The sequence below is a fragment of the Odocoileus virginianus genome, unplaced genomic scaffold (genome assembly GCF_023699985.2).
Source record: "Odocoileus virginianus isolate 20LAN1187 ecotype Illinois unplaced genomic scaffold, Ovbor_1.2 Unplaced_Contig_5, whole genome shotgun sequence".
NCBI classification, from domain to species: domain Eukaryota; kingdom Metazoa; phylum Chordata; class Mammalia; order Artiodactyla; family Cervidae; genus Odocoileus; species Odocoileus virginianus.
This window is the reverse complement of record NW_027224322.1, coordinates 3,284,167-3,304,836: the sequence shown is the minus strand read 5'-3', so window position 1 is coordinate 3,304,836 and position 20,670 is coordinate 3,284,167. Positions and strand designations below refer to the sequence as shown.

General features: G+C 62.7%; 1 protein-coding gene across 3 annotated transcripts; it reads left to right on the top strand.

Moving 5' to 3' along the window:
• The first annotated feature begins 4,191 nt into the window (after positions 1-4,191).
• Positions 4,192-13,599, top strand: PDCD1 (programmed cell death 1). 3 transcript variants are annotated; one of them, XM_070463583.1, is made up of 5 exons: positions 4,192-4,633; positions 10,957-11,316; positions 11,643-11,804; positions 12,394-12,428; positions 12,607-13,599. In XM_070463583.1, exons 1-5 carry the CDS (start codon positions 4,558-4,560, stop codon positions 12,817-12,819), a joined length of 846 nt encoding a protein of 281 aa, XP_070319684.1. In that variant the 5' UTR covers positions 4,192-4,557; the 3' UTR covers positions 12,820-13,599. The 3 variants fall into 3 exon arrangements, with proteins under 3 accessions (XP_070319684.1, XP_070319686.1, XP_020768864.1); XM_020913205.2 differs by having other exon boundaries at positions 4,194-4,633; positions 12,604-13,599; XM_070463585.1 differs by lacking the exon at positions 11,643-11,804 and having other exon boundaries at positions 12,604-13,599.
• Positions 13,600-20,670: the final 7,071 nt, after the last annotated feature.

Genomic DNA, 20,670 nt, shown 5'->3' with positions numbered 1-20,670 from the left:
CAAAATTAGAAATAAGGGGGACCCCACCACATTAGCAAATACCCCCGCTGTCTTTAGTCTTGTGTATAATAAATGATGAAAATATTTCATCTTCATTTTTTAATTTGATTCTTAAATTGGGCAGATAAATTCAGTATTCTTTTTTAACTTCTGGGAAATGCTTCAAAAACAGGCTAGAGCAGAGGTTTTTATTTGCAAACACTATTAACCATTTCCTGTTCCAACCTCAGACTGGCTGTGAACTCACCACCCTCCCGGTTTGGGGCATCATTTCCCCCTCCAAGTGTAGGTCAGGGGTCGCTGACATCACCATTCCTCTCGCCCCTCAGAAGCAGTTTTGGGTGGCCCTCCTGCTTCCTGTGTTTCTCCCATGATGGAAATGTCCCTCCAGCTCCAGCGGCCTCTCAGGAGCTCAGGGAGCCCCTCTTTCCCACTTTCTCTCCACCCCTGTCCTCCTCCGGTGTCACCTCAGCCAGGCCAGGCGCACCTTGGAAACCCTAGGGCCCCTCTTGTCAAGGCCGAAAGATGGAGCCCAGTGCCTGCCTCGCTGAGAAACCTGTGGGCCCTTTCGCTTCCTTCACTGCTGGCCCCGGGCTCCTGCGGTCCGTCCAGCAGGAAGCAGCCGGCAGCCAGACAGACCTGCCAACACAGCACACACCCCACAGCACCAGGGCTGCTCACCAGGCCCTGCCTGCCGGCTCCTCCCTGCCGGACCCCTGGCTGGATCCACCCAGGTGGGCCTCAGCAGAGAAGAGCCAAGCGTGCCCACCCGCCACGGGGCACAGTGAGGAGCCCAGCAGGGACACATGGACGCGCGGACCACTGTCCATGGGATCCTGCCGCACGGGCCACCCCACTGTGTACTTTATGGAGACAAAGCAGATGCTAGAGGATGGACGCATGGGTGCAGGGTGAGAGGGCAGAGAGCTGGGAGTGGCTCTGAGAGGCACAAGGGTCCCATGATGACAGCGGTGTCATCTCAGGGGGAGGCAGGCCGTCATGGGTACGTTGTACAGCACCCAACACACACGCTGGCCCGGGAACTAAACCAGGACCCTCCGCACCCCCTCGGTGGGCCGCAGCCATGGCAGTCCTGGTTGTACCAGCGGGCGGCTATGTGAGATGCCGTCCCTGAGAAGGTCTGGGCCCTGTGCAGGACCGGCCCTGCCACTGTCACGCCTGGAGCACTCCTGCAGTGACCGCCTCCCCAGAGGCCCCACTGCACCCACACCTGGGCATGTGAGAGGGTCACATGTGGGGTCAGGAATGGTCAGCCCTGCTGTGACCCTGACTGAAATGTCCCAAACCTGAAGGGGTGAGACCAGGACACAAGGACAGGCCAGCCAGCAGGATGCAGGGAGAGGCAGATGGAGCCTGACCATCCCTCCTCCACCACCCGGAGAGCCTGACCTGTCCCAGTGAAGGGTGGGGCGGGGGGCACAGGCGGACACACTGTGTAATGGGGACGGTGGGGGGAGGCTGTGTGTGGGGACAGCGTGTGGGACAGTGTGTGGGGATAGTGTGTGGGGACAGCGTGTGGGACAGTGTGTGGGGATAGTGTGTGGGGATGGGGTGTGGGGACAGTGTATGGGGACGGTGTGTGGGGATGTTGTGTGGGGACAGTGTGGGGATGGGGTGTGGGGATGGGGTGTGGGGACGGTGTGTGGGGATGGTGTGTGGGGATGGTGTGTGCGGACAGTGTGTGGGGACGGTGTGGGGGGACAGTGTGGGGGGATGGTGTGTGGGACAGTGTGTGGGGATAGTATGTGGGGACGGTGTGGGGGGATGGTGTGTGGGGACGGTGTGGGGGGATAGCGTGTGGGGACAGTGTGGGGAGATGGCGTGTGGGGACGGTGTGGGGGGATGGTGTGTGGGGACTGTGGGGGGGGATGGTGTGTGGGACAGTGTGTGGGGATAGTGTGTGGGGATGGTGTGTGTGCGGATAGTGTGTGGGGACAGGGTGTGGGGACAGTGTGTGGGGACGGTGTGTGGGGATGGTGTGTGGGGATGGGGTGTGGGGATGGTGTGTGGGGATAGTGTGTGGGGACGGTGTGTGGGGATGGTGTGTGGGGATGGTGTGTGGGGATAGTGTGTGGGGACGGTGTGGGGACGGGGTGTGGGGACAGTGTGTAGGGACGGGGTCTGGGGATGGGGGTGTGGGGACGGTGTGTGGAGATGGTGTGGGGATGGGATGTGGGGATGGGGTGTGGGGACGTTGTGTGGGGACAGTGTGTGGGGACGGTGTGGGGATGGGGTGTGGGGATAGTGTGTGGGGACGGTGTGTGGGGATGGTGTGTGGGGACGGTGTGTGGGGATAGTGTGTGGGGACGGTGTGTGGGGATGGTGTGTGGGGACGGTGTGTGTGGGATAGTGTGTGGGGACGGTGTGTGTGGGGATAGTGTGTGGGGACGGTGTGTGTGGGGATAGTGTGTGGGGACAGCATGTGTGAGGATAGTGTGTGGGGATGGGGTGTGGGGACGGTGTGTGGGGATGGTGTGTGTGGGGACAGGGTGTGGGGATGGGGTGTGGGGACAGTGTGTGGGGACGGTGTGGGGATGGTGTGTGGGGCCGGTGTGTGGGGATAGTGTGTGGGGCCGGTGTGTGTGGGGATAGTGTGTGGGACACTGTGTGGGGATAGTGTGTGGGGATGGTGTGTGTGGGGATGGTGTGTGGGGACAGCATGTGTGAGGATAGTGTGTGGGGATGGTGTGTGGGGACGGTGTGTGGGGACAGGGTGTGGGGATGGGGTGTGGGGACGTTGTGTGGGGATAGTGTGTGTGGGGACAGGGTGTGGGGATGGGGTGTGGGGACAGTGTATGGGGACGGTGTGTGGGGATGGTGTGGGGACAATGTATTTGTGTGTGTGTGTGTGGTGGGGACAGTGCGGGGAACCGAACAGGTGGACACTGTGGGGGAAATGGTGGGGGATGGGGTGTGTTTGGACGGGGTGTGTGGGGGGACAACGTGTTGATAGGCAGCGGGAGCTGGCTTGTGGGGATGGCACCCAGAGGCCCTGGGATCCCTGCCCCTTCCCTCACTTGCCAGGGCCCCTCCCCAGGCTCTGGCCCAGTTGTCCTGCTGGTCTTGCCCTCCCCAGGCTCTGGGTACTCCCTCCCTGCCTCCAGTGTCTGTTCCCCCTTCATCCTTTGGTCCCCTCCCACCCCGACCCTCAGTCTGGGCCACCTGCCCAGCCCACCGCCCTGGGGCATCAGTGAGAGTGGGGGGAAGAGGCTGGGAGGGAGGGACCACCAGGAGTAAGGGAGGAAGGGAAGTGGGGCAAGAGGGAGATGGAGGCACCGGCCGGGCTCTCACAGGTGGAGCAGAGGCGAGGGGTGGTGAGGAGGCCCCAGGGTCTGAGAGCACCCTCCTCCCCACACAGCCCACTGCAGCCTAGTCCTCGGGGGACACACTGATCCCCACACAGCCCACTGCAGCCTGGTCCTCAAGGGACACAGTGCCCCACACACACAGCCCCGGGCCCGCTGTGAGCGCCCACGTGCCTCCCGGTGCCAGGGTCAGCAGGGACCCCTCCCGTCCTCCACTCTGTCCCCGCGGCCTCCTCCGGGGCTGGCACCTGGGAGTGGCCCTCTCTTCACCGCTGAGCCTCCTCCGCCCAGCACCTCGCTTTGCCGGAGATAGTGTCTTTTGATGCTCTTTTTCCACTGTTTCAGTTTTCTTTAATGTTTTCCCTTCACAGCAAACCCCGGGTGTCAGAGCCGGGGCTGAGCGCCAGCTGTCAGGCAGTTTCTGTCTCTGTCATCTTAGCTGACGAGACCTACGCACCGCACCGCTAATATCAGCAGTTTCATTTTTCCTGTTTTCCATTCATTAGAACAAAATGCTTAGAGCAAAATGCAGTGAATGACCCAGTGACTTAACAAACATCGGGGCTGGGCAGCCAGGCCAGGCTCCTGAAAACCCCAGGACCACCCCCAGCACTGGGGGTGGAAGTGAGGCCGTCCCCCGCCGGCCCCAGGAGCCCCCCATCCACGCGAGGCCAATGCGACCACCGAGGGGGTGGGGAGGGGCCCAACGCCCTGGGTAGAACGGGAGGCACGGGTCGCAGGCGGGCCTGGAAGAAAGACCCCGGAGCCTCGCCGCCCACTGCCATCGGGGGAGGCTGCCCACAGCCATCGGGGGAGGTCTGGCACGGCAGGGGCCCGCCCCCGCACTCACTGCCCCCAGCAGAGTGGCTCCAGCAGGCGGTGGTTCAGCACGGGGACACTGGGACCTGGGCCCAGAGAGGGCAGGGCTGGCCGGGGGAGGGAGGCAGAAGACCCTCCCCCGGCCCAGGGGGCTCCCGGCCTCAGGAAGGGGCAGCCACCCAGAAAGAGCCGAGAGCCTCCCAGGGCTGGGGGGCAGACCCACCTCCTCCGCCTCCTGCCCGTGTCTCCGCTCCTCTCCCCCTCTCTCAGCTTCTGTGCTGAGTGAGTCTCTCCCACCAGGAAGAGGGGGTGGGCTGGGGGCGGGGCCCTCCGACAGCCCGGGACAGCTTCCTCTCCTCTCCTGCGGCAGTGGAGGCTGTGAGCGGCATGCGGGCGGGCAGGCGCCCTGGGCATGGGGACCCCGCGGGCGCCGTGGCCGCTCCTCTGGGCTGTGCTGCAGCTGGGCTGCTGGCCAGGATGGCTCCTAGGTAGGTGGGCCGGGGCTGGGAGGCGCGGGTCAGGGCCGGGCCTCCCCTTCGCAGTCTCCGGCCGGTAGGACCTGGTCCCTGAGGCCCAGCATGGCCCCTGGCAGGGCGCTGTGTGGCCTCGGACCAGTGAAGGGCCCTCTCTGGGCTCCGACTGCTCACCTGCCATCCTCGCCCGGGGTGAGCCTGTCCTCGCCCGGGGTGGGCCCCATCCTTGCTGAGGGGTGAGCCCATCCCCGCTGGGGAGCAGGCAGGAGGGCCCCGCTCTCGCTGGGAGGTCTGAGGGATGGGGGGGGCTTGTGCCCTCCCTGTAGGATGACAGCGCTGGGCTGCCAGAGCCCCAGGCCCAAGGCCCACTTGTGTATTCCTGCGGGAAAACAGACTGGCATTTCCATGAGGGCACAGGCTGGACAGCCTGACAATGTTTCTCCAATTATGTCAGCGGGGTCCGGGCTCCAATAACGCCCATTCAGCCCCCACCGCCTCGTGGGCCTGGGCCATGCCCCCTGGGTCTGTTCGAAGGCGCCCCGGGTCAAGGGGCCGGGAGCGTCCGCAGGGCTTCCAGAAGGGGCCTGCCCCCAGCGCGCTGTGGGCCGTTCCCCAGGAGGCCCTGCAGGCCCACTGCCAGAGCCTCGTGGTCAGGGAGGCGCCCCTCCTGGCTCCCCTCGCCCTCAGCCGCAGTGCCAGGTCCTGCCAGAGGGGAACACCAGTGAAGGGGGCTCCCAGCCAGCCCTAGGGCCGGTCCTCTGGACCTCACTGGGCTCGGGGGGCCAGGGCCTTGGAAGGGCCATGGTGAGTGGGGGCGGCCCTGACTCCCTGGCCGCTCATCTTGGACTCCAGTGCCCAGAGCCCCTCAGGCGTCTGTGCCCGGCCTGGACCTGGCCAGCAGCACGGGGCAGCCGGGCCTCCCTGCTCTCCTTCCTCCCCGGCCTTGCTCAAGGTGGACAGAGCAAAACTCAAGGCTGTGGTCAGTGGTCCAGGAGCCTGTGGTCACAAGGCGCCCCGTGGGGAGCCCTGGGGGTCCAGGCGCAGCGCTGGGAGGGGTGGGGACGGGGTGCGTGTTGTCCGGGAAGAAGGACCGAGGCTAGGGTGGGGATGACTTGCCGCCGGTGACCTGCTCCCCACCAGGGTCCCCTCCCAAAGAAGGGAAGGATCAAAACATTAAAGGGGTTGGTGCTGGGGAGCTTGGGACAGCTTCCTTGACCTCTCTGAGCAGAAATTTTCCCACCTGCAGTTTGGGGATAAAATGCCTACTGTATAGTGTCATGAGAACTTCATCTTGTAAGAACTGTCTGGCACTGCCTATGACATGCTTTTTCTAAGTCAGATTCTTTATCTTTTTCAACTTACAGTCTTGAAAAGTATTTGAAAGATACAGAAAAGGTACAAAAACACAGCAGTGAGCACCCTGCACCCAGAGTGGCCAACTGGCGACCCTGGCCCCTCGGCTTCCTAGGTCAGTGTGCTGGGGCTGCCGCGGTGACCCCCGCCCCAGGCTGGCCACGTGGACCTCAGAAGCCTGTGGGCCGGCAGCTCTGGAGGCGGGAAGTCAGAGGGTCCTCGGGGTTGCAGGGTCCCTGCCTCCTGAGGCCCCTCCCGGCCCCAGGCAGCGGTAGGGATGCTGAGTGTCCCTCGGCCTGTGGACACACCACCCAGCTCTGCTCCGTGTCATGCAGCATGCTCCGTGTGCAGGCCTGTCCATGTCTCTTCCCCAGTAAGGACACCGTCACAGCGGGTTAGGGGCCACAGACCAACACATCTTGACCGATCCTGCCAGAAAAGACCCCGCTTCCCATAAGGCCGCATTCTGGGGGGTTGCTGAATGCCTGGATCTGGGGCCGGCACAGCCCACAGCCCCCTCGGTCCACACAGCGGTCACAGACTCCCCCAAGGCCCAGGGCGGTGGCCCTGCTGCAGGCCCACTGTTCAGACGCCCCGCGTCCCGAGCCTGCCCTCTGCCTGGCCCCTTCCCTGATGAGCTGAGTCAAGGACCCCGCCTCCTTGGACCTCCGCAGACTCCCTCTCTCTGCCTTTGTCGGGCCCGGCATCCTTCTTTTCTTTTTTTAATCAAATCTCCATTTTATTTTCGATATGGAAATCCTTAGAATTATGAAGTTTTGAGGTATAATTGGCATGCCTCATCATATTCGTTTCAGGTATACCATGTAATGATTTGACACTTGTATATATTCCAAAACGATTATCAGAGTGGGTCTGGCCAATATCATCACCATATACAGGTACCAGCTTTTTCTTGTAAGGAGGATTTTCAAGATCTACTCTCCTAGCTACTTTCAAATATGCAGTACGGTATTATTAACCCTAGTCCCCAAGCTGCAGATCACATCCCAAGGACTTATTTATACCTGGAAGTTTCTACATTTTGACTGCCTTCACCCATTCCCCCCACCTCAACCTCTGGCAATGGTTGTCCCCGTGGCTCAGTGGTAAAGGACCCGCCTACCAACGCAGGAGACGCTGGTCCCATCCCTGGGTGGGGAAGATCCTCTGGAGGAGGAAATGGCTACCCACTCCAGTATTCTTGCCTGGAAAATCCCATGGACAGAGGAGCCTGGCAGGCTACAGTCCGTGGGGCCACAAAGAGTCAGACACGACTGAGTGACTGAGCATGCACCTCTGGCAAATGCAGGTCTGTTCTTTATACCCGTGAGCTCGGTTTTTATCTTGCTTTGTTTTGGGTTTTTTTGTTTGTTTCTTTGTTTTTTAGATTCCACATATAAGTAAAATCATACAGTACTTGTCTTTCTCTGTGCGACTTACTTCACTAAGTATAATATTCTCCAAGTCCATCCATGTTGTCCCAAGAGACAGGATTTCATTCTTGTTTGTGGCTGAGCAGTATTCCACTGTAGAAATGCACCACATCTTCTTTCCACTCCTCTGTCTATGGCACTTAGCTTGTTTCCATGTCTTGGCTACTGTAAACGACGCTGCTATGAACGCTGAGGTGTATGTATCTCCTAAATGAGTGTTTCAGTTTCCTTCAGATAAAAACCAAGTGAAATTGGTGGATCATGTGGCAGTTCTATTTTTAGTTTTTAAGGAGCCTTCACACCTCACACCAGTTTCCAGTCTTCTCCACATCCTCTTCACCACTTGCTATCTCTAGTCTTTTCGAAGACGGCCGTTCCAGCAGGTGCGAGGGGCCAGCTCACTGTGGTTTCTGTGTGTATCCCCGATTCCCGATGATCAGTGACGCTGAGCACCTTTCCGTGTCCCTGTGGCCCACCTGCACGTCTTCTTGGGGAAAATGTCTCCTCAGGTCCTCTGCCCATTTTTTAATCAGATTGTTTGGGGTTTTGCTGTTGTTTTAAGAATTTTTTATATGCTCTGGGTGTTAACCCCTTATCAGATATATGATTTGCAAGCATTTTCTCCCGTTCGCTAGGCTGCCTCTTCAGTTTTCGATGGTGTCCTTTGCTGAGCAGAAGCTCGTTAGTCTGATGCAGCCCCGCGTGTCTATTTTGGGTTGTGCTACAGGTTAGGGTTAGCATTTGTTGTGCTGACATTTCTGAAGGACCCAGGTAGGGCGTGACTGTCATTCACTTGCAGGAGGTCACAGACATGCTGGCCCTTCTTGGGGCACCTTTGGGGGACCCCACGATGAGGTCACTCCCTCTGGGTCCACTGTCAAGGAGAGGAAGGCGTGTCTAGCCCTTTGGGATGAACTGGAGACCCGAGGCAGAGACCCCACAGCCCATGAGCAGTGCTTTCAGCACCACTGGTGGGTGCTGCCCAAATCAAGTATCAGTGGGCAGCTGTGAAATGCAGTCTCTGAGGGCACTCTGAGCCCACCTCGAGGCTCACAGCCCATCCCGCACCCAGCCCCCTCCCCCGCCCCCTCCCCGCTGACCCTGCTGGGGCTCAGCTTTTTCATTGTTACAGAAATAGGCAACATTTAAATTTTCAATTCATAAACAATGTAAGAGCAGACTTCACAGGCGTTCCTACCGAAAGGATAAAGTGAGGCCCCCTGGACTCGAGAGGAAGCTGGGTACCGCCTCACAGGCCAAGGCTGAACAGGGACTTTGGCTGAACAGGGACACGTGCATTGCAGGGCCCAGGCCCCCTGGCTGTCCACCGCCCAGGGCTCCTGCCCAGGCCTCCGTCTGCTCTCGGCCTTTTCTGGACTCCTGCTCGGAGCAGCCCATCTTTCTCCCTCTGGGGGCCGCCAGGTACCCCGTGAGGGTCCGCTCTGTGACCCCACATCCTGGCCCGGCCCCCGGGGCCCCTGACAGCCAAGGCCCTGGGAGGCGAGCAACCCCTCGGAGCTGGGTCCTGAGCACCCAGAGGGGACGGGCCGCCCCCCTCACTGCCCCACAGGCTCCACCCTTGACCGGGCCTCAGGCCCAGCGGCCTCCAGCCCCAGCCTCCAGCCGCAGGGTAAGGCCCGGTGAGGGCAGGGTGGGCATCCCGGCGGAGGCAGGGCTGGGCTGGGGGACGAGCTGAGAGGCGGTGGGGGTCCACATGGTCCAGACAGAGCAGGGCCCTGTCGGCCACCAGCAGGGACCGGCCATCCCAGGGCCCGAGCAGGACGAGGGCAGCTGTATAGAGGAAAGGCCGGGCAGCCCAGGGTCCAGCTCATCCAGTTCCGACTCCATGAGGCCCCACAAAGGGCAAACAGCTGGTCACCGATTCAGGCTGGGGGTGCCACTGAGGACATGACCTGAAGGCGGCCAGGCCCCCCCAGACACAGGGCCCTCCAGCAAATGTCCACACAGGAGCTCAGAGCAGGGGGGCCTGCTGGGGGTGCATGCAGGAGCGGGCTCACTCAAGGCCTCGGCAGGTGGGACCAGAGGTGGCGTGGGTGCGGCGGGTGGGGGCACAGTCTGGGACCGCCACCCAGAACGGGGCTCCTGGGGTGTCCGTGTGGCCCCAGACTCAGGCTGGCGGCGGGTGGGAGTCAGGGGGCAGCAACCAAGGGCCACGTGCAGAGCAGGGATGAGCTGGGCCAGCGGAAGGAGGACTAGAGTTCTCGGCTCGGCACACCAACACCACCACACATCTTTGGCCGAATCTGTGCTCACTTGTACCTAAAGCAGCGGGGTGGGGCGGGGGGTCCTCCACAGAAACAAGGAACCGCCCTCCACAGGGCCTGGGAGACCCCGGGCCTGGAGGGACAGGGCAGTGCTGGGGCGGCTGTCCGCAGATGGAGAGCTGGGTCCAGAGCGGGCAGCGCAGGCCCGCCGCTCCCCACCGTAGTCCTCAGGATCCCACATGCAAATCAGGAGCCACCCTGCACCCTCCAGCCACAGGGCCCCTCCCTGAGAAGGGGGCACCACGTCAGCCTTGACCCTGAGGGGGGTGCGGTGGACATCTCCCAGTGGGTGTGAGCCTGTGAGAGTGTGCACACCCACACGTGTGCGTGGGAACGTGCATGTGTGCGTGTGTTGGCGAGCTGGTCCCTGAACGTGGTGAGGCGTCCCCCGGTGGGCCCTGGCAGGCTGTGGCTGGCATGGTTTGGGGGCGTCCCCCGGTGGGCCCTGGCAGGCGGTGGCTGGCATGGTTTGGGGGCGTCCCCCGGTGGGCCCTGGCAGGCGGTGGCTGACGTGATTTGGGGGCGTCCCCCGGTGGGCCCTGGCAGGCGGTGGCTGACGTGGTTTGGGGGTGTCCCTCAGTGGGCCCTGGCAGGCCATGGCGGGCCTGTTTTGGGGCGTGCAGGCAGAGCTCAGACCTATCCTCAGGTGAGCGACAGCCCCGCTGGCCTCTGAGCACCAGCCCCCAAGTTGTGGCGGAAGATACAGAGGGTCTCTCACTCACCGCCTGGTCAGCAGCACCCGCCGTGGGGTAGCGGGGTTCCAACAATGAGCTTGTCCTGAGATGGAGCTCGCTTCCCTCCACGGGATGCCCCCAGCGGTTACCCACCCCTCCCCTGCTCAGAGCAGGGAGGACCCAGGGCACTGGAGCTGGGACTGTGCAGGTCAGACCTGCAGGGAGGGACTGGCAACTGGGCTTCAGCAAGGGAGAGGGTGGGGGCCCTTACCACCTGGGGGGGGGGCAGAAATGAGGGCCTGGAGGTCAGAGCCAGCCCCAGATCAGTGCAGTCAGAGGACAGGGTCCCACCATGGAGCTGTCCATGAGACGTGAGCGTCCTGTCCCGGGGGCGAGCGCGCTGTCCCTGGGGAAGAGCGTCCTGTGCCATGGGCAAGCATCCCATCCCAGGGGCGCATGTTCTGTCCCTGGGGGCGAGCAGGGCGTGGGGGCAGAAGCACGCGGCAGAGCCTCCTCGTTCGCAGGGCTGAGGGAAGGTGAGGGGCTGGGGCCAGGGGCTGTCCCTGCCCACCTCACGCCCGCTCTCCCCACAGAGGCCTCCAGCAGGCCCTGGAGCGCCCTCACCTTCTCCCCCGCCCGGCTGGTCGTGCCCGAGGGGGCAAACGCCACCTTCACCTGCAGCTTCTCCAGTAAGCCGGAGCACTTCGTCCTCAACTGGTACCGCATGAGCCCCAGCAACCAGACAGACAAGCTGGCCGCCTTCCCCGAGGACCGCAGCCAGCCCGGCCGCGACCAGCGCTTCCGCGTCACGCCGCTGCCCGATGGGCAGCACTTCCTCATGAGCGTCGTGGCTGCCCAGCGCAACGACAGCGGCGTCTACTTCTGCGGGGCCATCTACCTGCCCCCCCGGACGCAGATCAACGAGAGCCACCCCGCGGAGCTCACAGTGACAGGTGTGGGCACCGGAGACCCGAGCGCAGGGCAGGCCCCGGGGCTGGGGTGGGAGCCGCCACGGCAGGGTGGCCTCGGGGTCGCCAGGCTCCGTGTCGGGCCTCGGTCCCACACCCAAGACCGTGCTGACCCCCACCCTTGCCTTCCACGGCTGGAAGAACCTCCAGACCCACTGTTCTTGAGGAAGGGGGCTGGCGGCAGGGCCTCTGAGGGTGACCTTGTGCTCGGAAGCCCTGCCCAGGGGCAGGCTTGGAGACCGCGTGTGGGGGCGTAGGACTTGGAGGAGTGGGGCACTGGGTGCCCAGCTCTGACCCCTGTCCTCCTGCAGAGGGGGTCCAGGAGCCGCCCACGGAGCCCCCCAGCCCCCAGCCCAAGCCTGAAGGCCAGATGCAGAGCCTGGTCATCGGCGTCACTAGCGTCCTTCTGGGGGTCCTGCTGCTGCTGCTGCTGATCTGGGTCCTGGCTGCGGTCTTCCTCGGGGCTACTCGAGGTGATGAGTCCCCGAAGGCTCTGCCCCCTGCCCCCTCCCTCACCTCCTGCCCTGTTCCTATCCCCTCCGTGTCCCCCCTCAGGGAGGGGCTGGACTGGGCCTCCAGGGTCGGGGGTCCCCTTGGAAACCCCGATGCTGCCCTCCCCTGGGCCTGCTCTCAGGGAGGGGGGCGAGGGAAGGCAGCCCCCACCACGGCCATCACCCGGGCTGAACCTCAGCCAGGGCACTGAGCTCTTCTAACCGCTGGGCACCCAGGGTGACAGCCACAGTGACGCGCCCGCGTGGGTGTCGTCTCGTCAGGGTACCGCACCTCCCTCCCTCAGATGTGTGTGGGGACGTGTGGGGACCACTGACGACGCGCCCACGGTGCACCCCACGGGGCCGGCAGAGGGCCTCTGGGCTGGGCCGCATGGGATGCCCGGGAGCCCGCTGGGCCCTGGTGCTCAGACAGCTCAGGTCCCAAGGGGGCCCTGAGGGTCTAGGGGGGAGGCCGGAGGACCCGGTGCCTTCCTTGGGGCCCAGGGACCCCTGAAGCCCCAGCTCACTACTGCAGGGCCTGGGGCTCCCTGACTGGGGTACTTCTCTGCAGGGGGCTGCGCCCGCAGGAGCCAAGACCAGCCTCCGGTGAGTGTCCTTCCCTTTGCATCACGGTCAACGGGCCAACTGGGCGGAGCTGCACTCGGGGTGGGGCGGCCTCAGACTAGCCACGCCCCTCGCCCAACACCAGTGCCAGCCCCAGAAGGGGTGTGTGTGTGTCCGCCCTCGGAGACTGATGACCGTTCCCCCCTCTCTCCCCTAGAAGGAGGGCTCCCCCTCTGTGCCAGCCGTCACAGTGGACTACGGGGAGCTGGACTTCCAGTGGCGGGAGAAGACCCCGGAGCCCGCGGCTCCCTGCGTCCCCGAGCAGACGGAGTACGCCACCATCGTGTTCCCAGGCCGCAGGGCGTCTGCCGACAGCCCGCAGGGGCCCTGGCCTCTGAGGACCGAGGATGGACACTGCTCTTGGCCCCTCTGACCAGCTTCACCGGCTGGGCAGAGTCCTTCAGACCCTCCGCCCAGAGCCACGGCTGGCCGCCTTCCCTGGAGAAGTATACGGTGGAGAGGAGAGCAACAGGCCACCGAGGGCTTGAGCCCAGCCCACAGGGGACCTCCCCGCACCTGCCTGTGCCCACCAGCCCTGCCTGGCTCCCCTTTCAATGCTTGCAGCGACCCGGGGACAGGAAGCATCACTGTCCCTAAGGGCAAGGGAGGGAGCCTCGCCCAGGACCCAGGCCCAGCCCTGGACTGAGCTGGCTGGAGCTCCACTTACACAGGCCCACTGCCTCCCAGGGGAGCCTGGGGCCTGGAGACTGCCGTGGCGCAGGCCGGTAGACCCAGCACTTGGGTCGCTCAAGGGGCGCATGGGGATGTGCACGAGGTCAGGGTTCCCCAGGCCCTCTGGCTCCCCCAGGCCCGGAAAGAGCCAGGGCGGCAGTTGGCCCTCTGCCCGCACACACACCAGGCCTTTGCGCAGCCCAGGAAACAGGCAATGGAGGGAGTTGGCAGAGCTGCAGTCAGCCGCCGAAACCCTCCTGGGGGCGTGGGGTCTCCATGCATCCCCACGTCTCCTGAACGCCCATTCACGGTGCTACTCAGCGGGGTCTCAGCCAGGCTTCCCCAGGGTGCTGGGGCCAGGCCCCTCCCGTGTGGCCAGGGTCAGCTCGGCCTGGGTGGGGGGCGTGTGTCCCATGCAGGGGTCCACACACAGTGCCCACCTCTGTTACACTGTAATTAAAGAGTGAGAACACTCAGGAAAGGCCCGGAGTCTCCCTGCTCGCTGTTGGGGGAGGAGCGGGGAAGGGCTGGGCAGGGCTGCAGACTGGAGGCAAGGTGGAGGACACAGCGCCCCCCACCACACTACCCAGGAACACACCAGGCCTGGAGGGCCCGACCCCCACACTCACACTGCAGCCCGCGAGCTGAGACCCCCTCCAGCCCCCAGGGCCCTGCCCCCAGCCCCATGCCGTCAGCCTGCCCCCCCCGCAGGTCCCCAACTGAGCAGCTGGGCCTGAATGTCCTGCTGCAGCCTCACAGGCCCCCCGCGAAGCCAGCGGGCAGCTCCAGTCCATTTCTGTATGGCGGGGGATGCCCCTGACCAGCAGGACGGACACCTCCAACCCTGTGCCCAGAGCACAGAGGCCCCTCAAGCCCACACCCTGTGCCTGCCGCCCCCGGAGTTCTCCGGGCCGGGGGAAGGAAACCCGGCTGAGACCCCAGCGGGAACACTGCCTGGGAAGCTTTGCCTGGAAAACCCGGCAGTTTCTGTGGGGAAACTGCTCCAGCAACAGGAGAACCTAGTCCGTGGCAGCTGTGACCTTAACATCCAGAAATAAAGGGCTTTCATACACCCAGCAAGAACCACTCTGAAGAAAAAGTGATAGAGAATATTCCGTCGACGACAGCACCCAGGCATAGCTTTCACGAGAAAAGCGCAAAGCCGCAAGGGCAGCGCAGAGCACAGGCGTGGCACTGTCTGAGACGTCAGTTCCTCCAAATTTAACACGATCCCAGTAAAACCCACATTTCTGCAACTGTAAGGTTCACTTGGAAAAACAAACAGGCGAGTAACAGCCGAGAAATCCAGGAAAGGAAAGTGAAAGAAGAGCAGGGTTCTCAGATCTGAAACTCGGGGTCCTTAAAGCAGTGGCATTGGCACATGAAAAGCCAGGAATAGGGCCCACGGGGAACTGCGGGCTCTTCCTGGTGGTCTGGGAAGTTTTAAGGTGGACCGGTCTCTCTCGCCCTGGACTTCCATCAGTCCCAGTCCCGTTGGACGCAGAAGGAAAACATGCCAGAACTTCATAGGGAGGGCGGAGATAGCTTCCCAAGGTGCCAGAAAGAGAAGATGGGGAAATTCAAGTGTAAACTGGGGGAAACCCTGCAGCGTGGGAGAAACATCCTCACCAGCACACTGGGGACAGTATTTGAATATCACGCAGGAGGCTAATACCCCAGTTACAGGAGACAGCAAGGTCAAAGATACAGGGGAAAGGTAGGGAGCAAATGACATGCACACGCCAGCCCTGCGTCGCATGTACACATGTGCACACAGGGAAAGGATGCTGATTTTCACTCAAAATAAGAAAACTGCAGGTCACAAGCACACCTGTGAACCAGCCAACGCGGAGAGCTTGCTCACACCTCAGGCGACCCTGCCGGGAAGAGGCCCTGGTGTCACGGGTGGAGAACGGCTGCTATTCAGCAGTTAGTGGAGTGTGCCCTGGGCGGGCGGAGGCGGGGGCGGGGTGGGCTGGCAGGAACGGAAGCCCCAGGGGTTCACCGTGCTGAGGGCAGACGGTGGGGCGGGAGGGGCGGCCAGGCCTGGACTCTGGGCGAACTGGCTCTGGGCCACCGTGTGCAGGGCGGACCCAGCCCAGGGTACAGAGCAGGCTGGGGCCCGGTCAGGAGCCATGGGGCCACCTGAGCGTCAGAGACGCCACATTGAACACTGAACATCTCCCTGATTCACACTCTGAGCAGGATTAAAGACCACGCGTTCATACCGATACTAGAGAGATTTCAAAGACAAAAGAGCGGGCAGCGGGGGGCCGGAAGCGGCCCGGCCGCGGGCGGGCAGAGCCGGCGCCTGGCAGCCTAGCCCAGCTCAGCGAGACCGAGAGCGGCGCTCAGCGCTGCGCATCCGCCTTCCCGTAACGCGGCCCCGCGCCCCACTCACTTTTTCCGTCCCCGCTCGCCCCGGCGCCCGGCACCGCGCCCACCCCCACCCACGCAGCCCAGCGGGCCTGTCCCTGCAGCGGAGTCTGCGACGCTCCAGAGCTGCGGGGGGGGGGGGTGGGGTGGTGGGCGGGGCTCGCTGGGCTCCCCACCCCCCCCACCCCTCCTGGAGACCTCCCTGCACGGCCAGCCAAGCCCACCCTGGAGCCCCTCTGCCCAGCAGGACACCCTCCCCCCCCCCCCCCCCCCCCCCCCGCTGGAGACCTCCCGGCAGGACACTCCCCCGCCTGGCTACCTGCGCCCTCCTGGCCCAGTCTGCCGGGCTGGGGGGGGCGGGGGCAGCCCGCAGAGGAGCCCCAGGTCCCGGGGTCTGCTGGGTCTGCTGGGGGAGGGTGGGGCTGTGGCCGAGGGTCTCCAAGGGAACCCAGCCTTGGCCACTGAGGCGGGGCTGCCCTGGGGATGGGACCTGGGACTTCAGCCATAAGTGAGTGGGCAGTCTGGTGTGGTCGGAGGCCCCGGTGGTCTGCGGTCTGCTGTGGACGGAGGCCTGGGCGGTCTGTGGTTCGGTGTGGACGGAGGTGCCTGCAGTCTGTGGTCCGGTGTGGTTGGAGCGAGGCCCCTGCGGTCTGGGTGAGGTTTCTACGTTTGGAGGCTTCAGAATGTGGGACCCTCCTGAAGGCAGACACAGCGGTGTGGGGGACCCTTCCTGCGGCCCTGTACCTCGACCCAGATGGGCTGCCCCATCATGGACGGGGGGCCCGTGTTCGTGATCCCGGAGCCCCCCACTGTGGTCTGGGGCACCCTGCACCCACCGCAGGTCAAGGCCACCTCTGATGCGTCACCCCCCCGCCCCACATCTCAGGCCCGGTCGTCTGAGCACCAGGAGACACTCAGCCGCCTGCTCCTCGGGCAGGAAGAGGCCCTGGTGGCACTCACCATACGTCCAGGCATGTGGCCCCCAGCCTCTCAACCACCCTGGAGACGCAAGCCCCTGGTGGCCTGTCCGGTGGCCACGGGAGCCACACACCAGCCTCCCCAGGTCCCTTAACTCAACCCAGCCAGGGTCCCAGCTCCCCTAGACTCAGCTCCCACTGGTCCTTCGGGCAAATCGTGGCTGACCTGAGGACGTGGTCTGGGTGTGGGAGGGGGTCCCGTTTGGGGTCCCTGCCTTAGGTACAGCTGGCCCACTGTCCCCCAACCCACGGTGGCAAAATCCACAATTGTCTTCTGTTTTTATGTTTTTATATCACTCTGAATTCCAAAAACAAATTATCAAATTCTATTAATTAGTCATTTAAAACATTAATTAATTTTTAAAATTCTGTCCACCCACATTCACAGCAGCGTTATTTGCAGTAGCCACAAGATGGAAGCAACCCAGATGTCCCGACTGACGAAGGATAAACAGAGTGTGGCCCGTCCACACGACGGACTATCATTCAGCCAAAACAGGAAGGAAGTTCTGAGACGTGCTAGCTGTGGATGGACCTTGAGAACACAATGCTCAGTGACATAGGCCAGGTGGAAGGGGAGGGACAGCTGCAACCCGCTCACCTGCAGTGCTCAGAGCAGCCAAACCGTGAAGACCGAAGCAGACTGGGAGTGCCAACAGGTGGGGACGAGGTCGGGGGAGTTGGTGTCCAGGGGCGGGGTGGGGGGGCAGTCTCAGTTTAGAAAGATGAAAAGTCTAGGGCTCCGGCCAGAGACTGCTTCCCAGCCTTCCCCCTGGCGTGGTGGAGGGGGGCCTGCAGAGGAGACGGAAGGGGAGGCGCACACTCCCCTCCCCTACGGATCCATGCAGGGACAAGGGCAAGCACAAGGTCACGGTCACCTGGGAAGGGCAGGATGGGCCACTGTGTACCCACCAAATGGGAATAAGGAAAAGAGTGTGCCAGACAACAGCCTTCTCATTTGTAGGAACAGCATGTGAACTACCACTCCTTATAAGAAAATAGTCTGCTATTATCTATTAAAATAAAAAACTATGGAGATTTTTGCTCAGTCACCCTCACAGTTGAGAAGCCATCCTGGAGAAATGAGAGTCTCTGTAAAGACAGTCGTTCAAAGCGGCACACTGCAGCTGTGTCTGCAGCAGCAATAATAATCACAACAGGAGCCCTCTGTATGTCCCCAGCAGGAAACAGGCTGGCCCAGGGCACAGCCCTGCTCTTGCGCCTATAGAGCCAGCACTGAGAACGCATGAGCCAGGATGTGAGTCTGTGCTGCTGTCTGGGCTCCACAGGAAACGGGCGCAGGACGGAGGTCTAGGGGCCAGGGAAGCGGCCCCACGCCAGCACCAGGCTGCAGGGACAGGCCCTATGCGCGGGCACACAGCCCAGCCCAGCCCAGCCCAGCACCACCGCATGAGGGCCGTCAGCTACTGGACCACAGACACGCAACCGCTCCAGTTGGCTGCAAAGAGATAGACTTCTGTGATCTTCCAGTTTACCCCCTCCTGTGTGAGCCTCAGGAGGGGAGCAGGCTGCCGTCATCTTAAGGGCAGAAAGGGGTGGGGAGAGACTCTGAGAAGACTGATTAAAACAAGCACTTGTGGCCATTGAAATTGTTTTAATCACACGCAGTGGAAAACATTCAAAAAAGAACCATGTGGGAACCACCAAATGGATGGCACGCTGGTTTCTACCCCAACCTGTGAGGTCATCACAAGCCGCTGAGCCTCAATTTCCACATCTGGAAAATGGAAATAATACCTACTTCAGAGGGGCTTTGATTTTATTAAATGGAGTGGAACATACAAAGCATGTAACACATGGGAAAACTTGCAGATCTTTTCTCCTTTCGCCTCTGTGCACACACGGAAAAGGAGCCCAGCACTGGAGTCCAGAGACAGAGGGAGAGAGACAGAGACAGAGGCGGGGAGGGGAGGGAGGAGACACGCAGAGAGAAGACAGACAGAGACGGTGTTAGTCGTTCTGCTGGGCCCGACTCTGCGACCCGCCAGGCTCCTCTGTCTGTGGCAGGAATACAGGATGGGTGGCCTTTCCCTTCTCCAGAGAAACTTCCCAAGCCAGCAGTTGAACCTGGGTCCCCTGCAAGGCAGGCAGATTCATTATCATCTGAGCCACCAGGGAAGTCTGACCGAAGGGGCAGGAAGCAGTGACTTCCAGCCAGTTAATCCCAGCAGAGACAGGACTAGTGAGCTGGAAGAAAAGTCAAGAGAAACTAACCAGAATGAAGCACAGAGACAGAGAAGGATGGAAAGCACACAGGAGAGAGTCAGACGCATCCGTGAGCAGGGCAGCGTTCAGGCCCTTGGGCCCCAGAAGCGCTGCAACGGATCCAGGCACCCAGCCAACACCTGTCCGGGTTTCCTGCATCCGCTGGGACGAACCCACAACGGCACAGCTCTGGGTCCCGCTGGGCAGAGACGGAGCGTCCTCCGTCCATCCTTCTTGAGGCCCCAGCAGGAAATCTGCTCGCAGCGTTTCCCAGGTCCCAGGGGCCACTGCAGCCCCCGGCTCCACGGCCAGCCTCCGTCTGCAAACCCAGCGCCACAGACCTGCTGCCCCTCCGACCTCCCGCCCTCCTTCTCAGAGCCCCTGGGGTAACAGCCGGCCCGCCCGTCAACCCAGGGTAATCCCCATCTCAATGCCCTTAGTCTCAGTCATGGGGGCCCTTTGTCACAAAGCTCACAGGTTCCGGACTGAGGACACTGACAGCTGAGGGAGCCTGGATCCTGTCTGCCGGACCTTACGCCTATTTCAGGTTGGAGGTCCTGCCGGTCCAGTGAGACCAGAAAGGGAAATGGAAGGAACAACACCGGGAAGAAAATGACAAAACGGACAGTGTGAACCAGAAGCCCAGCGAGGCCCGACCTACCTGGGGACCGCGCCGCAGCCTTGACAGAGCCAGGGATGGCCCAGGGGCCAGTCCATCGAGTCCGGGGAGGAAGGAGGCAGCCGGCAGAGCACAGAGCCATCCCGGAGGGCCTGGGTCGGAGCAGCCTGGGGTGCAGGGCAGCAGGCAGGTAGCAGAGGGGCAGCTCCTGAGGACTGGCGGCCCCGGGGAACAGGGAGCGGGCATTCCCCCCGGGACAGTCTCCCGGCTCTGCGAGCAGGGCCGAGGACCCACACGACCCCCCCGCAAGCCGACAGTGGGACCTGGGCCCAGAGAGTAGGGCGAGCGGCCCAGATGAGCCACGGGAGAGCAGGGCCTCGAGCCTCGGGGCCCAGACAGACCAGGCTCAGGGGGCGGCAGGCATCGGTGCAGAGGGAGATTTGGGGGGGGCCCAGCCGTCCTGAGCCCAGGGACTCTCCCCATGGCCTGTCTCTCTACCCAAGGGCGTCACGCCCTAACCCAGGCCCGCAGCAACAGCTTGGACGTCAGGGAGCCAGGACAGGGCCAGCCAAGGGAGCCACAGCTCCGTGACGGCCGGGTCACAAGGGCCAACTCTGCCCGCTTGGGAGGCCTCTCACCCTGGCTGGCCTGAGTAAGTGGAGGGCTCACCCAGAAGCAGGAGCAGGAGGGTGGCCGTGTGCCTGCGGGGCCAGCTGGGACGCTGGACCGGGACTCAGAGGCGTGATGGTCAGGGCCGGCCCAGGGCACCCGGGCAGGACAGCAGCGGTTTCACATGAGCAGTGGGTGTCAGTCGCCCCAGTTCTGGAGCCAGAAGCCCCCCATCAGGTGGCCCAGAGCTGTGCTCCCTCTCGAGGCTCCAGGGAGGGTCCCCCTGCCCCCCCCACCCCCCACTGCTAGTGGCTCCAGGCATCCGAACACCTGTGCCAGGCTGCTGCAGTCCTGGCCTCATCCCCACAGGGCTCCCCCGACCGTCCTCTCCCCCAGTGAGGATGTTCGCTCCTGCCGACCCCGTCTCAGTCCTGATTTCAGCTGTGTCTGCACACACCCTCCTGCTGCCATACAAGTCACAAGCTGAGGTTCAGGGTGGCTCCGAGGCATGAATCAGTGCAGAGGGGAGTGCAGGACACCAGCCACATGCACCTGTGTGCCTGCAGAGAGCCCCACCTGCCCTCTGTGCTGGTTTCTGGGGCTTAAACCTGAAAACAGAAGTGGCCTCAAATCACTGCCCCAAAGCGGCAGGTAGAAGGGGTGTCCTTCCGGGGCACTGAGGCTGCTCAGGGGTGGGGGTCACCGGCTGTACATGCTCAGGGCTCTGAGGGGCCCCAGACCCCCA

Coding starts and splice junctions, on each gene's coding strand:
- PDCD1 (XM_020913205.2), top strand. CDS start 4,558: ATGGGGACCCCGCGGGCGCCGTGGCCGCTCCTCTGGGCTGTGCTGCAG. Junction 4,634..10,956: donor CTGGCCAGGATGGCTCCTAG/GTAGGTGGGCCG, acceptor CTCTCCCCACAG/AGGCCTCCAGCAGGCCCTGG. Junction 12,429..12,603: donor GGAGCCAAGACCAGCCTCCG/GTGAGTGTCCTT, acceptor TCTCTCCCCTAG/AAGGAGGGCTCCCCCTCTGT.